A 25028-nucleotide genomic window follows, 5' to 3' on the forward strand; every position below is an offset into this window, starting at 1 on the left:
TGGGCGTTAATAATGCTTTTCTGAGAGCTCCGTAAAGGCTGGGCGTGATTCATGATGAATGACTCATTTACATTTCTAATAGAGATCTGGTCAGAAAGTAAAGGCTGGAATTGAAGGTTCTGGCAACATCTGTGCACTTCCATGAATAAGTGGGAACTGGAGAATATACTTCTGTTTGCTGATGCTGACTGTCCTGTCTCTTGACTGGGGCATTGAGCTTTGTCCCATTGGAGTAACGCAGACAGTTCCCTAAAGTACTGATTTCCTGGATGCTTAACATGTAAACACCAAGGAGGCAAAGAAATTGAGGATGGCTCAGGGGAGTATAATGAGAAGTAATGGGTGAAGATTCACCAAAGGAAAGGTTAGGGTTCAGATTTCTCACTGGAAAGAACTATTAGTTGTATGCAATAGTGGAATATTTTCTCAAGAAAAATAATGCCAATAAAATTATCTGAAGTCTGAAAAACTGGACATCACTGGAAGAGGGATGGACTAGATGAAACCTCTTCCCCCTTCCTCTGACCTGCCCAACCCAGATTTTCCAGATGCTAAATGGTAGCCAGGTTGGACAAAGTCCTGCTGAGTTGCATTGCAGCAGGATGGAGTCTTGTGGTGCTTTGTGGAGAAATCCGTCTAGAAAATATGATTATGGAGAGTCTATTTTCTAATTGTCGGTTTTTTTGAATGATGGGAAATGACACGGACACTTGTCGTATGACAGCAAGTTGTGCTCTGCATACACCCTCTGCTTTCAGAGAGAAAACTTGAGACATTGCATCTCACCCTACAGTCAGACTTTTTGCTCCTCTTCATGTCTACTCCTATGATTAACCAATTTATTTGAGTATAAGCTTTCGTGAGCTACAGCTCACTTCATCGGATGCATACTGTGGAAAGTGTAGAAGATCTTTTTATACACTCAAAGCATGAAAAAATACCTCCCCCCACCCCATTCTCCTGCTGGTAATAGCTTATCTAAAGTGATTACTCTCCTTACAATGTGTATGATAATCAAGTTGGGCCATTTCCAGCACAAATCCAGGTTTTCTTCCCCCCCCCCTTTTCTTTTTGTGAATACAGACTAACACGGCTGTTACTCTGACTCCTATGATTGCTATTCCACTGTGGGGATTGGGAATAACCATGTCGAGGCATTCATCTTGTTCTCTTAGAGACTGCTCGAGTGGACTCAGTGGTAGAGTTTGTGGCTGCTGAATTGGAATTAATTTGCAAACTGGATACAAAAAGAAAAGGAGTACTTGTGGCACCTTAGAGACTAACCAATTTATTTGAGCATAAGATACTTAGGCTTGAATAGAGTCTGGGAGTGGATGGGTCATTACACAAAGTAAAACTATTTCCCTATGTTCATTCCTTCTCTCCCCCCCCCCACCCCCCCACTGTTCCTCAGAAGTGCTCGTCAACTGCTGGAAATGGCCCACCTTGATTATCACTACAAAAGGTGTCCCGTCCCGTCCCCCCCCCTTTGCTGGTAATAGTTCACCTTTAGTGATCACTCTCCTTGCAGTGTGTATGGTGACACCTATTGTTTCATGTTCTCTGTGTATATAAATCTCCCCACTGTATTTTCCACTGCATGCATCCGATGAAGTGAGCTGTAGCTCACGAAAGCTCATGCTCAAATAAATTCGTTAGTCTCTAAGGTGCCCCAGGTCCTCCTTTTCTTTTTGTGTGCAGACGCTAAATCCCTGCTTGGGTTGGATGAGCAAACCAGATGTGATCTCAAGCCCTCCTATCCTGGTATGCCGATCTCTGTTCCTAGCATGTAGGACTCCCATTGCCATCTAATGGAGTTTGTATCTTTAATTATGCCTATTTAGACCTTTCTGCTCGGGCAGTGAGAGGTTCACTGGCTGATCAAACAGCTTGGATAACCAAGATTTGGTGTGTAGTTAACACTGTGAGATTAACTCCTGTTGGAGTAAGCATTGATTCAAATAGGTATATTATATGTTTAAAAGAGCTTTATAGAATCCACTACATTTTTCAAGGAAATGCAGCTATCTCTGGGTGGAATGTAGTCTTTTAACACACAGCAACACTGTAAAACAGCTCAAAGACATGAAATGAAGACTAGGTACTTGGGTACCACAGTGATGAGCACAGTATAAATACCAAAATAGAAGAATACCATATTCTTATTAAGTTACAAGGGAAATCCATGTGGGTCAAATACAATTATGCAAACTGGACTGTGGCTAGGGTACCAGAATTAATATTCAGACTCTTATACAGAAGTGCCATGGGATCTTTAATGGCCATAAGTTGTCAGTATGACATCTTGGACAAAGGATGGTATCTCCAGGTGCACAGACCGCTTTAGGGTCTTCTCTGAGAACGCACGTTTTCCCTCTTCGTGACAGAGAAGTGCTCTCTAACTGTAAGGCTCCTGCATTATCAGGCAACTGGCTTTCCCTATTTTCTTTGCTCCTCCTGTCTTCCAAACAAATATCCCACCCATTCATCTACTCTGCATGCTATCTAGGGCTGGGGAAAGATGTCTCTCTAGGCATCACCTGCCTGGGTTAAATAAATATTTTTCTGAACACCAGATGGTTCTCTTCTCTCCCAGCTGAAGCCCTGAAGATTCTGTCTTCTCTTCCATCAGATTCAGTCACACTTGTGTGGAGCAGGGAGGGTGTATCCAGGCACTCCCTGCAATCATGATGATCAGTTCCCGCAGAAGACTAACTCAGTACCAGGTGGAAAGAGAGGGTGGCTAGTTGCAGATAGGGGCAGTCTGAACAGTGGGCTTGTTTGAGATCTCTGCTCAGTGTGCAGACCTTTGGCATCTTCTCAAACTGATTCAGAGGTGGGAGGCTTTTCTGTACAGCTCTTCAGGAAATGCCATTGGAATGACTTCCATTGCTGCTTCCTGTCCCAGCCCAGCAGCAGAATTCCTGCCTGCTAAAAAGTGAAAGATGGAAAGAAATCTTTGCAGACTTTCACTCTTCACCCCACTTCCTCAGTTTCTGCCTCTCTTCTCTCCCTATCTTTTACCTATGCAGCGTCTCTCTCTGTGTTGTATGATTTGATTACATTTTTGAAGGTCTGTGATCAAAGCAGGAATTTGCATGTCAGAACTCCTGATCTCTCACCCCCTTGTTCTGTCACTGACTTACTTGGTGAGTCAGAGCAAGTCCCTTATCTCCTTTGGACCTCAGTAAAAGGGCATAACACTTCCCTACTTTGCAGGGTGGACTGTGAAAATTCATGTTTGTAAAGTTCTCTGAGATCCTGGGATTCAAAAAACAAAGTACTTTAAAAATACCCCAAGATGCATTTCCAAACTATTTTTCACTGTTACCGATTCTCAGCTGTTTTCGTTAACTTTAGTTCCCCTGGTCTGCTGGTGCTGTTTGAAATTGGAGTTCAGGCCCCGACTGTGAGCTGCCCAGGGTCTTTGCATGTCTGTGTTATTGAGATGCCTTGTCTGACCCAGCCAGAGGGGTTGGGAATGGTGAGCCCTCACTCACACCATGGAAATTGCTGCTTTCTATGCATGTGCCTGACATGCACACACCTTGTTTCTGGATCCCTAACTGGATGTCAGAAACTACATAAGCCTCCCTTTATATAATCCAAATGGGAATGCACCCAGCAGGCCCTTGGGGGGAGTGTGGTGGAGGCTCAGTGTGGTGGTGTGGAGGCTGAGCCGTGATGTGATGTTTCAGGGCCTTTGCAGCTCTTCTTTGCTCTCTTCCCCCCCGCCCCCCAGCCATGTTGTTGAGTGAAAGTAGGAATGCTGTGGGAATAGAGTCCCCTTCTGAGAGAACCAGGGGCGCTGCTCTAGGGCAAATAACTATTTCCCTAGCATCTACTAAGCCTAACCAGTCCTGGGAGAAACTGGATTGGCAGGGTCGGGAGGGGAGGTGGGAATGAGGATGGGCTCATCCGAGAACCTTAACAAAGTCTGATGACAAAAGTGGGAGCCATCCCTGATTGATGCTGGTTGTTTCTGAGATAACAGCAGAATTGCTAGGTAGAGATGTCTCCCCACCTCTGTGATGATCTGTATACTGATGGCAGTAGGAGCTGTAACTGCTGTTGGCATCCTCCAGGGCATGCTTAAGTGGCCGCCTCTCTGCTGGGTGGTGCTTTTCTCTCCTGCTGCCCCTTCTGGCAGGGATGCTGCTCATGGAAAACCCTTTGTTCTGAAGTGGCTAAAGACTAACATTGGTAACAGGGAAGGGAAGCATTTAGTCCCTCACAGACATCGCCTTGGTTTGGATGGGACCTGGGATTGTCTGTTTAGCTTTCCTCTCCAGGGCCAGAGTTTGTCTCTGAACATTCCCAGAACTCCCCTGGTCCTATCTATGCTGTGCCAGTGACAATGACAGTCTATTGGCACAAGACCTTCTTGCCCTGTGGCGTGCACTTAAAGCTGGACCTGCGAGAGCTCTCTCCACTTCACAGCATCAGACCCATTGGTCTGTTTCTAAAGAAGGAAGTGTGGCCTCGTCTGAACGCACAGGGCAGCTTCAGTTGTGTCCTCTGGGGCAGTGTTCGTTGTTGTAGCGTTCAGGTGGGGGGATAAGGTTACAGTTTGCCACACAAGCAAAACAGCCTAAGCTGACTGGAGGGCAGAACCGTTAACAGATGGCTCCAGCTGGGGGTTACTGGGGAGCAGGTGTGGGTTTCGTGACGGGAAAATTTGAAGAGAGACATGTTGATTTTGAATTCAGGAGGCCTGTAAGGTTGTGTGCCTTCTGCCACAACTCGCATGCTGGCAAGCTGGGTGACCTAGTTATGGTGCAGAAAACTGCTTGCTTTGTTTTTTATTTTTAGGCATTTCACTTATTTTTATCCTTGTGTTTATTTTAGATAGAGCGTGAATACAGGAGCGCTCAGTGCTGGGAAGGGCAACCTCCAGGAAGAAACGCCTAGCATAGCTCCTCCATGCAGCCAGCATCTTTACATCCGCACGTGTTTTCTCCCAGGCACGTGCTCACGTGTACTGATCCACTGCTGTCTCTTAGGATCCCTTTAATGGGGACCCAAATGCCCTCAGTGCTGGCACCTGCCTCAAGGGGAGGGAGGGAGGAGTGGATGGAATTCAAAGGCCTCTTCGGAGTTTTAACCAGAGAAGTTCCTGCTGCCTCTGGGATTATTTGAATGCAGTAGTGGTGGTGGTTGTTTTTCCCCCTTTTAAAGGGAGCAGAGAATTGAATGAACCTGGAGTTGAATCTGCTCTCCTGATTGCAGTGGGCTTTATACCCTGTGGACTAACTTGCAGCCTCTTCTCTCTCCCCCGGTATGAGAGTGTCAGTGTCCTTTTTTGGGGGAAGCAGCACCTGACTGGAGAGGGAACAGAATGCACAAAGAAGGGCAGTACGCTGGGTCTAGTTCACGGGACAGCCTGATCATAGAACAAAGAGCAGCCAGTTTCTCTTTACCCCAAGTACTTGGCCTCCAGTTGCCATTCAGACTTGGGAAGCAGAGACTTGGAGGTAACATTTGCATCAGAGGAGCTGAGCTACTCTGTAACTTGGACTTCCGAGGGAGGTCAACATGCAGCCAGAGCTTCTGAAGCAGGATTCTGTCGCTGTTGTAAACTGTGCATGAAGGGATGGATATGTATAGCGTACTGTGAGGTGCCTTGCCTGTGACGAAAGCAGCAGGTGCAGGCTGGGTTGACTTGTTGGTTGGAAATAGAATTGTATGCTTGGGCTGAAGAAGGGGCAATGGACAGAACTGTCTGTTTGACAGCACAGGTGTCTGAGCACCTGGAGGCCCCTTACAGAGTGGGGACAAAGGGGGGAGAAGAATGAAAGATCTCTCCTCCCCCTCTTTCTCCCTCCTCCACTGCTGTTGATACCAGTGCAGTCCTTCACCTGAAGCAAAGAGCTCCACACTAAACAGAGCAAAGGTGAGGGAAGCACAGGGCTCTCAACACCCAGCCACACATGGGAGTGAGCTGCCAGGCTTACCATTGTGTGCACTGGAGTTAGAGGAAGGGCTTGTTTGACTGCTGCATGCTGGGACTGGTCAGTGCAGAGAGGAGGGGAGCATCAGGACAGCTTCCACTCGGATGGTTTCTGCCCCTTCTGGACCATTTCACTGGTGTTTTGGACATGATCTTGGGCCCACTCACAAGTCCATGGGAGTTTTGCCATTGGCTTCAGTGGCGGGAAAGCTGTGGTAACGCTTTTGTCTCAGGCAGTGACTAGCTGTGCTGGCTAGTGATCCCTGGCCAGGAAATGGAGGCTGTGTGCAGATGATCACAAGTGTCCCTCAAGTGAAGCCCCAGCTTTGTGTATTGAGGGCATCTGATTTGAACGCCTGTAAACCTGTGGCCATAAGTGCTTGGTTATGCTTATTCCATCCTGAAATGACGTGGCTCACCAATATCTTCTTGGATTAAACAATTATTTGCTTCCAGTGTGTGACAAGGCCCAGAGCAGAGTGCTGCAAAGGAGCCCTCCTGCTGCAGTAGTTCCTGTTGGTCAGGAGGTTTCTTGCTAAGTGACTTCATGGGCTGAATCACTTGAGACTTCACATGGATTAACAGGAACTAAATGAATGCATCTCCCTCCCCTTCTCCGGCTCCATCCCAGGGCGGTGTGGGAGGAGGAGGTCTGCTCAAAGGGTCCATGGGACTTACCCAAGAGAGAGGAGCTGAGACAGTCTATTTAAAATTGGAGTGGGTCCGTGTGTGGAAGGAGGAGCGGGTCCTGATTTCTTGTCTGTTCCCAAACCTGACCATTTTCCCAAGGCATGTTTTTTGTGGGGGAGCAAGAGGAACGGGAGCATGTTCTTGCATGTAGCCTCTCAGTCTGGGGGGAGATGCTTAAGAAATGACAAGATCGCACTCTGGTTACGGGCTTGAGAGCACTGTAGGGCGTGCCCTAGCTCTGGCTCCAGAGAATGAGGAATGTGGTCATGGTGTCAGGGTCCAGTGAAGCCCAAAGGTTGTGTCTTTGCAAAAGCTGCCTCCTTGCAGAAACTGTTGCCTCATACCCAGTTCTACCAGGACACAGGAACTTTCTTAATGCTTGGGGGCGAAGAGTGTGGCTGGGTGAAAATGCGGATCCGTTCCTCTCTCTGGGCACCACGTGCTGTAGGCATGGTCTCCCCCAAAAGGAGGTGCTTGTGTTACACAGCAGCCTCGCTAGGCACACAGCCTAATATCTTCTAGGCTTCAGATAGCTCTGACACGAGCAAGGAGTCTTCCCACTGCCCCTAACATGTGCCTCTCTCACCAAAGGCCAGCAGACTGGTCTGCCCTGTTGGGGCTCAGACACCATCTGTCCAGTGGGGAGAAGCCGCATAGAGACTGTTTTTCCAAAAGGCATTAAATGGGTTAGTCCACGGAAATGCAATCCCATTCCCAGCAGGTGCTAATCTCCTGCGTGGATCCAGCTCGACCTACATGTTCCTCACTGTGCTTTTGTATTACGGCTTCATGGTTCCCAGCTCTCCCTCGCCGGTGTGTTCCTGGTACTGGTTCTGGTCTATGGCTCAGCCCCGATGATTCTGAGAGAATAACTTTCACTGATGAAAGTTGGATGCAAGTGGATTAGTCATTCATGCCAGCTCTTGTTTTGCTATGCATTAATGTTTCATCTGATGGCTGATTGCCTCACAATAGAGAGAACACTTCTGTCCTCTCCAGTCTCTTCTGCCATGCCCAGAGCAGGCCAGGCTGACTCCTGGGATGCAGAGAGGGGCTGCAGCTCTCTGGATAGCCCCTCTGACACATTTGGGAAATGCTGGAATTGCTGGTGAGCACTTGTCGTCTCGAGTGGTGCAAGCACTGGGATTTAACTGGGGATCGGCCCTGCTTCGAGCAGGGGGTGGGGCTAGATGGCCTCCTGGGGTCCCTTCCGCCCCTGATCGTCTAGGATTCTAAGCACATTGCAGGCTCTGTGAAGCTGGTGATGAAACCAGTTTGACCAGCGTCCCTGGCAGCAGGGTTAGGAATGGAATGTGTTAGTGGCCGTCTCGGCTTTGGCCGTAGTGTGCACTGAACTCTGCAGGTTCCTCGTACTTCCCACTCCAGTACCCAGTCTGGCTGGGGCCCTTACGCAAACTGGGACAGCCTGTGTGCCTTACCTAATGCTAGCTGGTGTCCTGCTGCGTGTGGTGGGGGGGGGGAGGTTTTATCTCTACTCAGCTCTGGGTCACAACATCGCGGAGTTTGACAGTGTTTGCTGGGGACTCAGGGTTCACATCACCCAGAATTCCCTGCTATTGTAATTGAAATTAACCAGCTGCTTCCATGTAGGTCAGTCATTTGCATAACAGTTAAAACGGAGTCCCTGAAACATTTGCACCTGCAGAGTCTGCTTGTGTCTCCCCCCACTCGCCATGGAAGCTGGCAGTGAGTTACTGACAAAGCACTTGAAAGAACACTAGGGGCGGAACAGCAAAGCCTCCTGTATGGAGCAGCTCCGGAGAGGGGTTGAGGCCTGTTCTCTGATGTCAGATTCTCCTGACGGGGGAAGGTGGCATATTTTCTGAAATATTTTGATTGCAAGGGTGGTACTGTGTGCCACTGGCAGTTACAACCGCTTGGACATTGCTGCTGCCTGACACTCAGGTCCAGGCTTTGAGGGGTGTCTGAGCAGCTATACAAAGATGCCGGGGGCTTGTGAGGTTTGCAGCCTGTTGTCCGGTTCCATGGTGGAGAGAGACAGAGCAGGGGACCTCGGGGATCTCTCTTGGGCTCTAGTAGTCACGTGGGGACCCGCTGAGCTGTGTTCACAGGATTCTAGCAGCAGCCTTTGGGAATACTCCTGTTTTCAGTTTTTCTGATAGTGCTTTTCTCCATTGAGCTTCATCTGCAGGTTTGTACATGCCAATCCCACGTGGTGAGTTGGGTAAAGGGCAGCTGCTGTTCCTGGGCTTTGCTGCACCAGGGTGTTTCCTATTCCATACCTTGTCTTGCTCGTCTCTGTATGAAACCATTCCCAAATGCACATTAATCCAAATTCTAATGGCAGCTTCTGCCCGGTGGCTGGGATGCATCATAGGTATTGTAGCTGTAACAGTTACAGTTACGGGTATACTAGAAACATCGAGCGCCTCATTTGAGGGGAACAGTGTCCTGTGGCTAAACACCAGCAGTTGGGTGTCAAGAGCCCTGGATTCTGTTCCCAGCTCTGTCACAGACTGTCATGTGACTCTGGGCTGGTCACTTAAACTGCTTTGTGTGCAGTTTCCCCATCTGGGATAATAGTGATGCGCATCATAGGACGGTTTTGAGAGCTAACTTATATTTAGACAGTGCTTTGAGACTCTTGAAAGAGAAGCCTCGTGTATTTGCTGAACTGTTTGGGGTGTTTTTCTCTAATGGTACACTGCTCTTTTATGACCCTATTTCCCAAGCAGATCTTGTTGGGGTGGCAGAGAGAGCTGTGTGCATGGTGGTCACCCCGCTGTGTGTTTAGTCACTGGGTTGGAACAGTCCCTGCCTTACAGGCATGGGCTGTAAATAAGCAGGTGTGACAATGGCATTGCTAGGTGGAAGGTGTGGCCCTTGGGCTGGTCTGTTGCCTGTTTCCTCCACATGGAATGTTCTGTATGAAAGGCCATTGAGTTTTTTTCTGAACCCTGCCCAGACTAGCTCTGCAAAGATACAGCAGAGGAGTCCCTCCCTGTCATCTGTCACACTTCCTCTGCGACCGGAGGGACTCCTCTGCTGTACAGAGCCAAGTGACCCATTCGCATGCTGGCACACTTCAGCCATGCCACATCAAGGAATCTTTCTTGGTACCCAAACCCCTTTTTCCCCCTATTAACTGCCCTGCTCTCCTCTGTATCCCAGCCATGGCTCAGACAATCTGTTGCTGCCCAAAGACACTAGACAGGGTTTATCCCCCTACATCTGCTTCCCTCACCTGTCCTCATGGATCACTGCTACTCGCTGAATCCTGCTTGTACCTTGAAAAAGGAACTTGGTCCGCTTCACTTGGCCCTGTCCCCAATTTCACTATAGAGAGTGCAACTAATTTCCTTCCCACCTGTCTAGTGTTAGCGTTTCAGATAGTTACCTAGACACAAGAGAATGAAACTAACCCAGCTCACAGGGTCGGTACTACTGGTACATTTCAAGCACTAGTCCCCACCAGTCTCCAGATAGGGATGTGAATGCCAGTGTCCTGGCCGAATTTCAAATCTGATAGAATATGACAGGTTTCAGAGGAACAGCCGTGTTAGTCTGTATTCGCAAAAAGAAAAGGAGTACTTGTGGCACAAGTACTCCTTTTCTTTTTGATAGAATATGGTTATCTACTGAGATACCTCCTTCACACCCAGTTGACATTGTTGGCACTGTTTAAACAGCTGCTGCATCTCACCCCAGAGGTGGCTGCATTTTATGGTGGGTGAAGTGATCGGTAACTGCCTGCTTTACACATTTAAACAGATATGCAAAGTGTTGTGGGACCTTCAGGAGGCCAAGCTCAGTGTAGGTGTAAGATGGGTATCATGCTTTCAGCGCTGTGGAGGGGAATGAGGATCCCTTCTACTTTTGTGCTGGGTCAGGTGGTGAATGGAGCTGATGGAGTGGAGTACGGGCTGTGAATCTGATTCTGTGTATGTACAATGTCTTCTGACCAGCAGGGAGCGTGAAGGTGGCAAAAACAAATACAGAGAGATGCTGAACTGCACTGCTGAACCAGTGAATGGTTCCTGGGTGGCTTGGAGGTGAGGTGATACCTCACTACCTATTGGCATAATTGCTTCTATTATATTTCACTGTCACCTACTGCCCCATCCTTGTTAGTGTATCTGTTGCCTCTTGGGTGGGGGGGAAGAAGGGGGGGTGTGAAATGCAGAGAGATTGTAAAACAATCTACCCTTGGGAGGCTGGGGTAAGCCAGTACTGACTGACTGTGAGCCTCTTTGTAAGTGCTGTTGCTATCGGAGAGTCATCGTTTGAGCAACTCAGGAATTCTAAACATTTCCTCTCAGATAAAGGTGACTGGGGGAGGCTAGAAATATCTGGACGTGTCTGGACTAGTCTGAGATCCAGAACAGGGGACTGAAGAGGTTGAAATTGACACTTGTGGGGGCTAGACCTCAGGTATAAGGGAAGCGAGGCCCTGGGTCAGTGCATGAACTGGAAGGTAACCTGCACTTTGCTAGTCTCCAGTGTGTCCACCAAATCCTGAGCTAAAGCAGCCTTGTCCCTTCTGCCTGCCTGCCCCCGGTCTGGGCTTGCCGAGTCTGGGAACCGAGCGTGGGATGGGGGTAGAGCCCCATGCAGCGTGGCTGGAATGGAGAGCATTAGTGACTTCCATAGAATTCTCTGGCTTCTCCAGACACATCAACATGGAAAGGGACGGGGGCCACTCTGCCGGGTGGCCCTCAGTGCCCTGCCAGCTGCATGTTGTCCAGTTCTGGAGGAAGAGGAGGGGTGCTCCATGCTCCTCCAGTGTTGTCCCTCCCTGCCTGGAGTGCCTGATAGCTCCATGTATTCACCAGATGCCATTTATCTCTTGCTCAGCAAACACTTTCTTTTCTTAGAAATAAGCGTTTCAAAACAAGTCTAGTTCCAAGAAGAATTCTAAGGATTTCCACAAGCTCAGAGGCAGATACTATCAAAACTAGAAACAAAATGCCAGGCCAGCCTGCTTGCCCTGTCGGCACTCTGCCAAGCCAGTCTGCTTCATCTCTCGGGCCCTAGCGAAGGCCCTTCGTTATGCTGGGTGAGCTCTCCCTAGCTCCCTGTAGCAGTTCCGTTTGCTAGGGTGTCTGTGCTGCAGTGTTTCTTGTGGGGGAGGGGCCGTTGGTTTTATTACCAAGTGGAAAGACTTATTTCTTGGTTTCTTTGTGCCAGTTTTTGGTGCTGTGCTTGTGTCTAAATCCCGTAGTGCTGCAAATCTATGCAAATATGGCAGCTTGTCAGTTACCTAGGCATGCTACCACTCTGCCTGATGACAACGCACCCCCTGTGTAGGGGGAACAAGGATTTTTTTCCTTATTGAGCCCAATGCTAAATAAAAGGATCTCCACGGTCTTGATTTCCTCCGCCCCCCAAACATAGCAATATTGGTCACCCTAAAAACAAAGGTCTGGCGCTTTCCTGAGAGGATACGGAGACTGCAGCATCCGGGGTTGCAGCGGGAGGGAGGGAAAGGTCTCTAGTGCACCTGACCAGGGCCAGACAGTGCCTTTGTCTCTTACTTCCCCCTGTCCTCTTGTGAGGCAGCCCCAGCGGAGAACTGGCAGATCAGGGAACTGTTGGGCTGTGAGTCTAGAGAATGACTGCATGGACCCTTCTGAATAAACACTGTGTTACCAGGGACACTTTGGTGGGGAGGGGGGAGAGGCAATATATGCACTCAGAATGGAGGTTGGGGAGTGGCAAGGTCACGCATATCCACACAGAATGGCTGTTTGCGGTGGGAGGAGCTTATGCATTCCTGCCCAGCATCTTGCTGGGGAATCATTAACTAGCCATTCCTGGGGAGCAAAGTGCTTCCTCTGACCCTGTAGCCCAAAGTGCTCTGGACACATCTGTGGGAGTGTGTCCTAGCAAATGACCCCAATAGGAAGAAACTGGGTGTCCGTGGTACAGAAGGGAGCTGAACTGTCACTCGCATGGAGCAAGGCCAAAATTTTGATTGTCTGCTCCTGGGATGCATCTCCCTTTTCAAAACCTTTCTTATGTGACGGTATTTGTGTACCCCCACTGATGCCTGTGTCATGTGAACCCCCAAGCCAGCACGAAGTACACAGAAGCGTGCAGTGTTCTGTCCCACTCCTGCTGCCTTTGAATATCTATCAGTAGAAAGAGACTTTGTTCACAGGGCACTTTATACATTAAAATATCCATTCCTGGGATCTGGAGCCTGCTCCCTGTCATCCAGCTCGAGCTCTCTGCATGAGACAGATTCTTGGAGGCTGCATGCTTTCTCTTTCCCTTCTCTATGTGGAAAGGGACATTGTTAAGGCTGACATGCCCAACCATTTAAACACCAGTCCTGGAGGGGAAAATCTATCCACTTTCAGCACTATTGCTATCATCCCCATGTGTTAGCTGGGCACAACTGCCAACACATTCAGGGCTCGCTTTCTCTATTATCAAAAACACAGCACACTGACCTTCCCGCTCCCACCTGTGAATAGGTAGGACATTGGAAATATACAAGAATCCTGATCTCTTTCTCTCTGGGCAGGATTCTCATATCAGTGTCCTGTCTGCTCCTCACAGCAATGGTGCAGGGGATACAACATAACAGGACTGCAGGGCCCAAAGAAGCTGATAGGTTTCACTTTAGGTCTATCGGCCTTCTGTGTTCCTCTAAATGGATGGGAATTATAGTCACACACATCTGGTTCATCCTTCCCAATAGAACAGTGAAAAATAAGGCTGGCATGGTGGGACACGTGGTATAAGTTAGCAGGAGTCCATGCTGGCCGGGGAATGCTTTGTGCCTAAGGTCCACTAATATTTCATTTCATTAGAGCAGTGTTTTGCAATCAGTAGGTCATGGCCCCCAGGGGGACAAGAAAGGCGAACAGGAGACTCCAGTCGCAAGGTGTTGAAAACTTTATAACAATCTCAGGTTTAAAAAAAAAATCTTGTTCCTCCCCGCACACCCTGAGCCCTCAAGGTCAACTATTCTCTGTGAGCCTCTCAACATACACCATAGGGGCTTATTTTTATCACTGTTACATGTTTTTACTCTGACTTTTATAGTGAATGTAAGGGGGTTGTGAAAAGTTTGACTTGGGAAAAGAGGTCACCAACCTGATCCAGCAGAGAAACAGCAGTAGTGGGTAACTGAAGATGCAGCCACAGAGACCCTCTGACACCTGGATCTGGGCCCTTTCCAGCTGGCCGTAGCGTGAACTACTTATTAGGTGCTCTGAAGTACAATATAAACAGGAATGAATTTGTCCTCATTAACGCGCCTGAGAGGTAAAATGATCCCCATTTTACAGGGGGAAATTGAGGCAGAGAGGGTAAGCGATTTGCTCCAGGCCACAGCAAGAAATTGATGTCGCTTGGGATTTTACATGACCCCCATCTGTTCCAAACAGGCCATTGAAAAACTTGCTTTTGAAATTGCACATTTATCAATCTCTGCAGCAGCCTCGTGTGGCAGCCCACAAAAGGGTGGGTCTGTGACAAATGAGAGAGGCTTCAGGCCAAATTCAGTCCTGGGGCAAGCAGGTGCAAAGCCGCAGGGCCTCTGAAAATCCCCATATCCCTGCTTACTCCAGGCTGGAATTTGGCCATCTGTGAAAACCTTAGCATGTGCACACAGCAAGGTTGGGAAGGCTGGACACTCTGCAAGGAGCTGTGATGGAGCCACACGGTTTGAGGATGTTTCACGTCTTCTAAGTAATGGGGGGAAGTGAGCTGCATTTTCTATGACTTGTGGGGAGGAGCCAATTTAAAAGCGATTGGCTGAGCTACTTGTCGATCACAGCTGTAGCTTAGGAACTGAAACCCACGTAGCTGACCATGGCAACACTCACAGCTTGTCTCTTGCTGTCTTGTCTGGTTGGTAATGGAGACATTACCAGGTGTTCCGTGCAGTTCCTTGGCACAGCTGTGGGAGTCAGGAGAACCCTCTAGAGGCTCAGGCAGCGGGAGGGGATTCAGCAGTGAGCTGCTGCCTGTCTGATTTCTGTGCATTGCACAATAAGGCGTGACACAGACACAGGGTCACTCCAAGCTGATCTGTGCTGTTCCAGACTGGCTGACTTACTGCAGCCTTATTTATTCAAGAGAAAATCCTGCTGGGAAAATGGCAATCTGAATATAATACAAGCCCCGCTCCTGTGGGGGAAGAAAAGGGCCCTCAGCCCTGGTCAGGTTCGTCCAGGACACAGAGCTAGCTTCTCATGCAGTGTTCTGGGAGCAAAGCTGTGTCTGGGGCCCATCAGTTGCTTGTGGGGCGGGGCGGGGAGATGCTCGGCTGCAAGCTCTCATTACCGTTGTTTGTTGTCGTTTCGATTCCCATTTGCTGGCCCTCTTTGGTATTGAGTTCTGTGCAGTGCAGTTTGTGCGTAGCAGGGGAGCAGGCCTGTTTACTTACCCAGTGAGCTAGAAGAAGAACAAAGCTAGCCTCAGATTTGCCCTGCTCTCTGGAATGCTGTGTTGGGAAATGTTTGCCAGGCCGGTTCCTGCTTTAATCTGATGGACAGGTATGCTTGATAAACTTCAGGGCTGCCGGGGGTAAAGTTCTTCTGTATCTGGCTGCATACTGAACTTGGACCCCTCGTTCCAGGAGAGCCAGGACTGCTGTGGCTCTTGGATTAGAGCACCTGCCCTGGCAGATCCCAGGGTCTCTGATGGACAGCTGTGCCGTTTACCTGCAGCAGTATACCTTCCGCAGCAGGAGTTTCTCATCTCCCCGTCCCTCCCCAGGGTCAGACTTGGGCTTAATACTGAGGTATCTAAACAAAAGCCTTGTGAATGCCCATTGCTCCTGTTGACTCCAATGGGAATTCTGCACTTGGCATGGGGTGCCCAAATTTGGCCCACATTGTATTGCTGTATTGGGAAGAACCTCTTGCAGGCTGCATTGCAGCCCTGTACCTGTGGGTGGGGTTGGTGCTCTGCTTGTGGGGCTTATTTTGGAGATTTGGAGTGTCTCGGTAGGTGGGAAGGAGTTAGTGTCCTGGGCGGGTTAGCAGAGCTGCTGATGTTTCCATGTGCTCTGGACCCAGATTATCAGCAAACTCCCCAGCCCTGGAAAGGCATCTTCTCGAGGTCCTGTCCAGCTCTCTGACCCTTCCAGGGAACCAGCTCAGGGGAGGGTGTGGCCTACCTCAGTCATTCTCGGATTGCAGACCAGGCTTTGCTGCTGCAAGGCTCTGCTGGGTGGTTGGGCATGCAGTCAGGGCCTGCTCTCTAGCCAGACTGAACATCTCACTGAGGAGATGCCATGGATGTCTTCAAGCTGCCTTCCTGCAGCGACTACTGGAAATGTCCCTTCAGGCCAGGGCCCCTGCTCTATGCATTGCTCTCAACTCCGTGCAGCCCCAGGGCTAGCCTGCGTTTTCGGGGGGCTCTAAGATGGTGAGGATGTCTGTGCAACTCAGGGAATGAGCCTCCCGGCCCCACTGGGCAGACTTGTACTAGTGCAAAACCCCTTAGCCCTCCATAATCACTGCGCACAGCGCTTTGGCCTCGTGGCTTGGGTGGAGCTCAGGCTGCGTGGCCTAGCAAGGGGAGGGCTTCAGACCCCGCAGAGGGAGGGGCGGGGGCTGTGGGAAGAGGGGGGATCCTGCCATTCGTGGTGCAGGACTGATGCAGTTGGGTGGGTGGGGTTACGGTGAGAGTGCTTGTCCCTTAGGGGGCGAGGGTCTCCCCAAATCCAAGCCAGTGTGGCCTTTTGCCCTCTCCCCTGACTGCCTTCCCAGCTGCTCCCCACACGATCCCTCTGATTCCGTCCTGTCCCTTCTCTGTGTCGTGGGAGGAGAAGTTGGGCTCCAGTGGCCTCCGGTGCTGGCACGCTTTAAATCTACGTGTATTTCAACATTCAGATGGGGGGCAGGAACCTGTCATCTGTTGGCAGGAGGTGCAGGGCTGGGACGAACGGGGCGAGCCCTGAATGGCTGCATTCCTGGTAGATGCCTCAGATTGCCCTGTGCCCTGAAACTCCAAGGATCTTGTTGTCCCAGAACACCCAGCTTCCCAGAAATACTCCTGGAGCTTGATAATGCTGAATGCAGGGCACGGCTGTGGTGGAGCTTGCCGCCAGAAGGGCGGGTGTGTCCCACTGGGCTCTAGCTGTGGGTGGGAGGAGAGGAGTGGGCACAGAGCAGACAGTAACAGACATGTGGAGTTGGTTCTTAGAGTAACTGTAGGAAATGGGGCTCCAGTCATGGAATGGTTTGCCCAGTCCAGCCTCCCCAGCAGACAAAGCTCAGCTGTCTCCTTGCTGCCCACCCCCCACCTTCCTGAGTTCAGTGCGCGTGGTGCGCCTCCTGTCCTGCACTCGTGGTGTTCTCCCCTCCCTGACACACACTTCTCTCATGACTGGTCCTGTGCTTCCCCCTTTGTCCTCTTTACACACAGTTCAGGGTGGGGAGCGCAGGGCTTGTGTGTCCGTTCAGTGCCCCTGCCTGAAGAAGGCTGATGTAAGTAGGGCCTGCTGGGGGAACACAGATGCCAATCTTCCGCCTCTTCTCCTCTCCCCCACACTCGGCTGCTGAGAAACTCCTGATTTCTTTTGGGTACGGACCATGCCAGTGCTGTACCGGGCCCTGGTCAAAGGCAGCCTCTGGCAGGTCCCCAAGATATTGCTGGTGGGGGGGTGTAATGGGTAGTTCACTGATCTCGGGAGGCGCGGTGCGCCTGGTGGAAGGGGTAAATGCCTGCAGGCCTGGCAGCTGGGTGGAGTAGCTGCAATTGGTGCTTGTTCTGTGGAGGAAGCTGAAGTGCCTCGTGCCCCACTAGTGGGGCACAATCTGTGGAGGAGTCACTGAGGCCTGGGGGAGCTGACCCATCCTGCGCCTCGGAAGGGCCGGGGCTCTCTGCCATTAGGCAGCCTCCATGTGCCCACGCTGCAGTCTGGGGACCTGACCCGATGGCTGTTTAGGGCTCCGCCCTTGATCTCTCACTGGGAGTTCTGCCCCACCCTTCCCGGGGAGGGGAGCTCAAACCAGAAATGAGCCAACAGTAAGATGGCAGCTCAGCTGCTGAGCACTGTATTGGTTACACATGCACTGAAGAGAGAGCATTCACAGTGCAGTTACACAGTGCTTCCCTTTCAGAAGCTGTTCTGGCCTCTTTCACCTGGAACATTAAACCATTACATTAAACATTAAACCATTACACATGTTTTATATGGTAAAGATTAAACAGGTTTAACAATCCAGCCAGCCTTTGGCAGAAACGGCAAGTGTGAATGTAAAGTGCACAAGTCCCTCGTGGCGGCAGCCAGAGAGCTGCTGGTGCCAAGATGGGAAAGCAAAGGCTCTGCAGACAATGGGCAAAGTCTGCACCCATAGAATCATAGGACTGGAAGGGACCTCGAGAGGTCATCGAGTCCAGTCCCCTGCACTCATGGCAGGACTAGGTCTTATCTAGACCATCCCTGACAGGTGTTTGTCCGACCTGCTCTTAAAAGCTCCAGTGATGGAGATTCCACAGCCTCCCTAGGTCATGTGTTCCAGTGCTTAACTATCCTTATAGTAAGGAAGTTTTTGCTAACATCTAATGCGAACCTAAATCTCTCTTGCTGTAATTCATGCCCATTATTTCTTGTCCTGTCCCCAGTGGTTAAGGAGAACAATTTATCACCCTTCTCCTCGTAACAACCTTTTATGTACTTGAAAACTGTTATGTCCCCTCTCAGTCTTCTCTTCTCCAGACTAAACAAACCCAGTTTTTTCAATCTTCCCTCATAGGTCATATTTTCTAGACCTTGAATCATTTTTGATGCTCTTCTCTGGATTCTCTCCAATTTGACCACATCCTTCCTGAAATGTGGCACCCAGAACTGGACATGGTACTCCACTTGAGGCCTAATCAGCGCGGAGTAGAGCAGAAGAATTTCTTCTTGTGTCTTGCTTACAATACTCCTGCCAATACATCCCAGAATGATGTTTGCTTTTCTTGCAACAGCGTTATATTGTTGACTCATATTTAGCTTGCGATCCACTATGACCCCCCGATCCCTTTCTGCAGTACTCCTTCCTAGGCAGTCATTTCCCATTTTGTATGTGTGCAACTGGTTGTTCCTTCCTAAGTGGAGTACTTTGCATTTGTCCTTATTGAATTTCATCCTCTTTACTTCAGACCATTTCTCCAGTTTGTCCAGATCATTTTGAATTTTAATCCTATCCTCCAAAGCACTTGCAACCTCTCCCAGCTTGGTATCATCTGCAGACTTTATAAGTGTTCTCTCTATGCCATTATCTAAATCATTGATGAAGATATTGAACTGGACCCAGAATCGATCCCTGCGGGACCCCACTCGTTATGCCCTTCCAGCATGACTGTGAACCACTAATAACTACTCTCTGGGAATGGTTTTCCAACCAGTTATGCACCCACCTTATAGTAGCCCCATCTAGGTTGTATTTCCCTAGTTTGTTTATACAAAGGTCATGTGAGACCATATCAAAAGCCTTACTAAAGTCAAGATATACCACATCTACCACTTCCCCCCATCCACATGGCTTGTTACCCTGTCAAAGAAACCTATCAGGTTGGTATGACATGATTCGTTCTTGACAAATCCAGGCTGACTGTTACTTATCACCTTATTATCTTCTAGATGTTTGCAAATTGATAGCTTAATTATTTGCTCTATTATCATTCCGGGTTCAGAAGTTAAGCTGATTGGTCTGTAATTCCCCTTATTTCCCTTTTTATAGATGGGCACCATATTTGCCCTTTTCCACTCTTCTGGAATGTCTCCCGTCTTCCATGACTTTTCAAAGATATTTGCTAATGGCTCAGATATCTCCTCAGTCAGGTCCTTGAGTATTCTAGGATGCGTTTCATCAGGCCCTGGTGATTTGAAGACATCTAACTTGTCTAAGTAACTTTTAACTTGTTCTTTTCCTATTTTAGCCTCTTCTGATCCTACCTTATTTTCACTGGCATTCACTCTCTTAGACGTCCAATCACCACCAACCTTCTTGGTGAAAACCAAAACAAAGAAGTCATTAAGCACCTCTGCCATTTCCACATTTTCTATTATTGTCTTTCCCCCCTCATTGAGTAACGGGTCTACTCTGTCCTTGGTCTTCCTCTTACTTCTAATGTATTTGTAGCAGGCGCTTTCTTCCTTGTTACGTTGTTGGTGCAGGATCTCTGTTCGTTAGCGTGTCTCTGAAATCGTTTCCTTTTTAAACCTGGGTAGCCCAATTTGTCTAGGCATTAGGGTGATTCTCAAAGGAAACTTCCACATCCGATGCCTTTCAGTGGCTTGCGTTGCTTTGCCCAAGGCTCCTCATTCTCTTTTTCAGCGTTTGAGTTATTTTCGGTGTCTTGGGAAGTGGATGCACACATGCCCTTCCTCTGTGTTTTGCAAGACCCTTCTGCAACAGGAACACACTCATTGTTCTCTTTCCCCAGTGCTGCAAATTGGATCCAATTGTCTTGTCCTTGGTGGGTGTTCTCAGAATCTGTACATTGTCCTCCTGGATTTTCCAGCCGAATCTGACAGAGTTCTTGAGACTCTGGTATTTTAATCCACACAAGTCCCTCATGTTCTGCATTTTTCTGCAGCCTTGTAGGGCAGTGACCAGGGTAGGTGTGGGGGAACTTCAGGAAAAAGGAGCTGAATTTCCTGGGTGTCTTGGCTGCTGCTCAGCTAGCTTCTTCCAGAGCAGGGCAGGAGGCTGTTCTCCTGACTGCTGCCTAGCAAGGCTCAAGGGCATCTGTGTCAGTACCTGCTCTCCTCAACGCAGAGAGAGGTGTGGGGGTGAAGGAGCAGTCACTGGCATGTGGTGAGGCAGCAAATAGGGTGACCAGATGTCCTGATTTTATAGGGACAGTCCCGATACTTGGGGCTTTTTTTTATATGGGCTCCTATTACCCCCCCACCCCTTGTCCCGATTTTTCACACTTGCTATCTGGTCACCCTAGCAGCGAACAAGAAACACAGCATTGCCCAGCCTCCCCCCCCCACCCCTGGGGGGAATCTCCCAGTCCATTTCATGCCCTGCTCAGCGTAGGAGGCTACTTGCAATGGTGCCGTGGTGTGTGCGCCTGGAGGCCCAGTCACTGTGAATGAGGTGTGTGGCGTCATTTGGAAATGACCTTGTGGGTTTCATTCAGGGAACCGGTATAAGCTTTCCTGGCACAGTCTTTTGTTGGTATAAGCTGCGTCTGTACCAGGAGGGTTTGCTGGCACATCAAGGCCAGCAAAGCTTTTCTGGTGCAGACTAGACAGACTAGGCCAGACTTTTCCAGTGCAGAGCCCTCACACTGTTACCAACTCACGCAGGGCCCACCTCGGGCAGTCACCTGACTCGAGAACAGGGCTTGTGACTCCGACCTAGATGAGTGCCCCGGGGAGCAGCAGTTCAGGAATCTCCTCGTCTCCCATCTCTCCTGCTCACAAGATGGAGCATGCATTTGGTCATTGTCTGGCGTTTAAATGTGAGCTCTGCCTCCCCTCTACTCCCCCACGCTTCTGCAGCTCCCTAACCTTTCTCTCTCTCTCTCTCTCCACAGGAGCGCTTTGTGGATCTCTATGGGAATGACGCTGCTGCCAAGAGCAGGAAAGGCCAGGAGCAGTTCAACAGGTGGCTTCTGACCGGGGCGACTCTGGCAGGAGTGCTCCTGCTGGGCTCTCTGCTGAGCCGCAAGTAACCGGACACTGACTCCTCCCCTGGGCCCGCAGCAAATGGCAAAAACCCGTCACGCTATACTCCAGAGCAACGTGATCATTCCAAGGGGCAGCGCCCCTGCCCGCAGCCCGGCTCAAAGGGCGGGGACTCCTGCCCCACAGATCTCTTCTGGCCCATGTGCCGCCATCTCCCTTTTATCCCAATCTTCTCTTACTGTTGGTTTTAAAAGCCCTGAGACCAAGGCAGTTGTTCTGCAGGCTGCTCCCCATAGGCTGCTGAGGACCCCAGCCCGTGCCCCAGGTCACCAAACAGCAGGGATGGATGGGTGGAAACATACTCCCCCTGGGTGGCTAGGGGGGAGACACAAGTGTGTGTGTGTGTGTGTGTGTGGAGGTGTTTAGCGTAAGGCTCTAGGGGCAAGCACCGCCCTTTCTACACAGCCCCACCGTCATTGCAGGCTTTGTACATATCTAGGAAGAGCCCCCAGTGCTTGGAGGGGTGTTCCAGGAATGCCCTGCATGTCCAGCTGTGGGCGTGGCAGGGAGGCAGAGCTGTTAACCATCAATGCAGCTTCCCCACCTGGGCAGTCTGTTCGTGAGGTCAGCTGGTGCTGCGATTGCTTGGCTGTTGTGTGCGGCGCCTGGAGCTGGTAGGAAAAGGTTAGGTGCAGCCAGGTCCCCAGGTTTGCCCTTAGCAGACCTCAGACCATTTCGTCTAGTAAAGGGGTAGAGTTTACAGTAGGTCTCTCCCCAGCCCTGAAGGTCCTAATCCTTCCCTTGTGCTGCAGGAGACTCCTCTGAGCCATGCACTGCTGCATGCGCCCGAATCTGCTCTCCCGCTGTGTCTGGCTCCAGCGCCGAAGGCCCTGTCTCTACGCTGGCTGTGCCCCGCTCAGGGTACTCTGCTGGGACAGGCGTCAGGCCCGGCTCGGTGTTCCCAGGCAAGGGTGCAGCGGGATCCTCATGCTGTTCTCTCCCTATGAATGTAGATTTCTGCAGTGAGTTACACTGTGCTGACTTCTTCCCTTTTGCCCTAGGCTACCACTTTTCCCTACATGCTCCGAGCACCCCACCCCACCGTTCCAAGCAGGTACCCCGCGTTCCTCAGCTCAGCTGCTCCCTTCGGCAGTCGCTAGACGTGGCTGCTCCAAGCATGGGCCTGGGGCTGCAAAGCGCAGGAAATAGCCACTCGGTTTCCCGCTTCTGGGGACCAGGCATGCCTGAGTTTGCTCTTCTTGCTTGGAGTCCCCTAGCTAATGCCAGGTGGGGGAGTCACAGACAGAGAAAACACTGTGTCAGCAGCAGTCCCATGGAAGGTGTTTACGTTTGGCTTCTAATTGCTCCCTGCCTCTACTAGCGTCGCTCTCTGGAGAGCCATGGTGGCTGCTGCCCAAGTAGCTTGCAGCAAGGGCAGAGGTAAACACGGCTCTGCCCAGGGCCTGGCAGGAGTTAAGTGGGGTTGCCCCAGCAGTCATGGAACCGCTTGCCCCGCCCCCTTCCTGTGCACACCCTCTGGGGTAGCCGCAGAGTCCATCTGTCTTTCCTCACCGCTGGGCGGGTTGGCAGGTTGGGGGGAATAAAGCGAGACTGCGGTGGGGGCAAATGCTGCCCCACAGGGAACCAGCAGGAGCAGGGAGCTGTAGCATCCTCTTCCCTGGGCCGGGGGGAAGTAGGAACCTGATCTCTGAGGAGATGGAGGAGCCTGGCTACTGGAATAGAGCCGAAGCTCAGAGCACGGCCAGGGGCAGCCCAGCTGGCAAGGGAGAGAAGGGGCCTCGCCCGCCTTCCTCATGGTTCCACTTCGCTGAGTTCCAAGTCTGGCCACGCTCTAGCAGTGAGCAGGGCAGCTCCCCCCAGAGTATTCCGAGCCAGCTGATGGCCCCCTGCTAGCTCCAGGGTGGCGGGTACTCCCCTGGAGTGCTCCCCACTCACTCAGCGGCGGCACACTCGGCTAGATACCTGCCTGGCTCTAGTCTCGGCCGTGTTTTTCGGGCTTGCTTGAGTAACAGCAGCGTTTGGTCTAATGCTGGTCCTGCCGCCATTCCATCTCCAGTGTGCGTTCACCTCCTCGCAGGGCATGGCATCTCCTGCTCCTAGCACAGGGACGTGCCCTGCCCTCCCTCTGCATGGGGGGATGGGTCTGCGGCAGGGCTGGGCTCTGCGCCGCTTGCAGCCTCGCACCTCCTGTTCTCTCCTGCAAGCTGCTGAGGGGGAGCTGGGCCCTGCTAGTGCCTGTCTGGCATTTCATCTCCCTGAAGCATTAACGTGAAGCTGGCTTTTGAAACGCCCCCCCCTCCTGGGAGTCCAGCGTCCATGCCCGACAGCCTAGCGGGTGCCTGCTCCTTGCACATACTTCCTGTGCTCTGCTGTAAATACCCGAGAGTAGGTTTTACTCACTTGTGAATATTCTAATACTATTTTTGTTAACCGTATGTCTGTATTTATGTGCGTTGACAGTGCTTCCCCATCACCCTGCAGGGCACCTGCTGTGCACTCTGCACGGGGCAGGCCCCAGGACTGAAGAATTGTGGTCTCCACCCCCCCACCCCACCCCCAGGAGAACCAGGGCAAGAGAGCAAGTCCCCATAGACACTAAGAACCCACCTTGCACTCTCAGCTCCTGACTCAGCCTCTCACGGTGGTGCTGGCCGGGCAGTGTGGGGTTAGGCCCACCTGATCCTTTGTGTGCGGAAGTCACTCCCACACAGCTTGTGGCGGGCATTTGAAATGCTTTGATTTGCAGGTGGAGGCTCAATCCTATTAATAAACTCTGTTGTTGGAGCTGTGTAGTCTGTGATTCTTGCTGAGAGGGCCCTGTCCCTGCTGAGAGGCGCACCTGCCAAACGCGGCTACTGCTGCTCCCTCCTCTCTCCCCGGTCTTCAGTTCACCCGCCGGTGCAATGCTACTGTAGACAGGGCGCTGGTTGCTCTTAGTCGCTCCAGCCCTGCTGATGGCAGGTGGAGACAGTGCCGTGTGGAAACACCTGTGTCCTCTCTGCTCTGCCTGCACGGAAACACCTTTCCACGCAGCGTGTCCAAGTGGAGAATGCCTATCCAAGCCCCTCCGGGCCAGGCCGAGGTAGTGGTTAGCGGTGCCCGGGTGGCCCTGCCTCCCTCTGTGAACCAGGAGGTTTGCCAGAGCCCAGCACTGGGAGCTAAAGATGCCTGTGCTCCAATAGCTGCTCTGGCCCTTCGTTGCCTCAGGTGAGTCACTTATTCCCATTGGGCACAGAGGCAGAAGCCCCGTAGGTTTCGCCCTGCTCCAGAGCCACAAGGATTGCTGGCAGGGAGCTCTGAAGATGTGTCCCGTGACGTGCTAAATGAATGATCCGCACTTGCAGAGATTCACCTGGAGCGGCCTGCAAGGGTAAGGCCTGAGCCCGATGCTGCTGCACAGGCTGGGTGCATGGAGACGGAACGGAGCTGTCTGGGCTCCCAGAACTCCATTAAAATGCTCCCATGAGCCCTGGGGTTCTTGCAGTGCCCATGGCTGGGGTCCCACCCTGGCTGGCTCCTCTGTGTACATGTACACAGGCCTAGATCTCTGCCTCCCAGCTGATAAGAACTGGAGATCGGGGAAGGGAGAAGAGCCTTTTAACCCGAGTAACTCAAGAGGACAGTAGGCCTGCTGTGGGCCAGGTGATGCTTTAAGGAACAGCGCAAGTTTGAATGGTTCCTCGCTGTACCCTGGGGGACAGGAGTGGATGGCTCTGAGGGGGCTGAGAACAGTGGGTCTCCCCTCCCCTCCCCTTTGGCAGGTACAAGATGGAAGCTGCACACTGTGGA

General features: G+C 51.1%; 1 protein-coding gene across 6 annotated transcripts in view; it reads left to right on the forward strand.

Annotated features, from left to right (window-relative positions):
• Positions 1-24023, forward strand: part of BCL2L1 (BCL2 like 1) — a 31815-nt gene extending 7792 nt beyond the window's left edge. For all 6 annotated transcript variants that reach the window (XM_073308692.2, XM_073308697.2, XM_073308693.2 and 3 more), the window contains one exon: positions 21128-24023. In XM_073308692.2, the coding sequence (XP_073164793.1) occupies positions 21128-21265 (138 nt within the window). In that variant the 3' untranslated portion in view covers positions 21266-24023. The remainder of the gene's footprint in view (positions 1-21127) is intronic.
• The last annotated feature ends 1005 nt before the right edge of the window (positions 24024-25028 follow it).

This window comes from Lepidochelys kempii, chromosome 13, assembly GCF_965140285.1.
Source record: "Lepidochelys kempii isolate rLepKem1 chromosome 13, rLepKem1.hap1, whole genome shotgun sequence".
Lineage (NCBI taxonomy): Eukaryota > Metazoa > Chordata > Testudines > Cheloniidae > Lepidochelys > Lepidochelys kempii.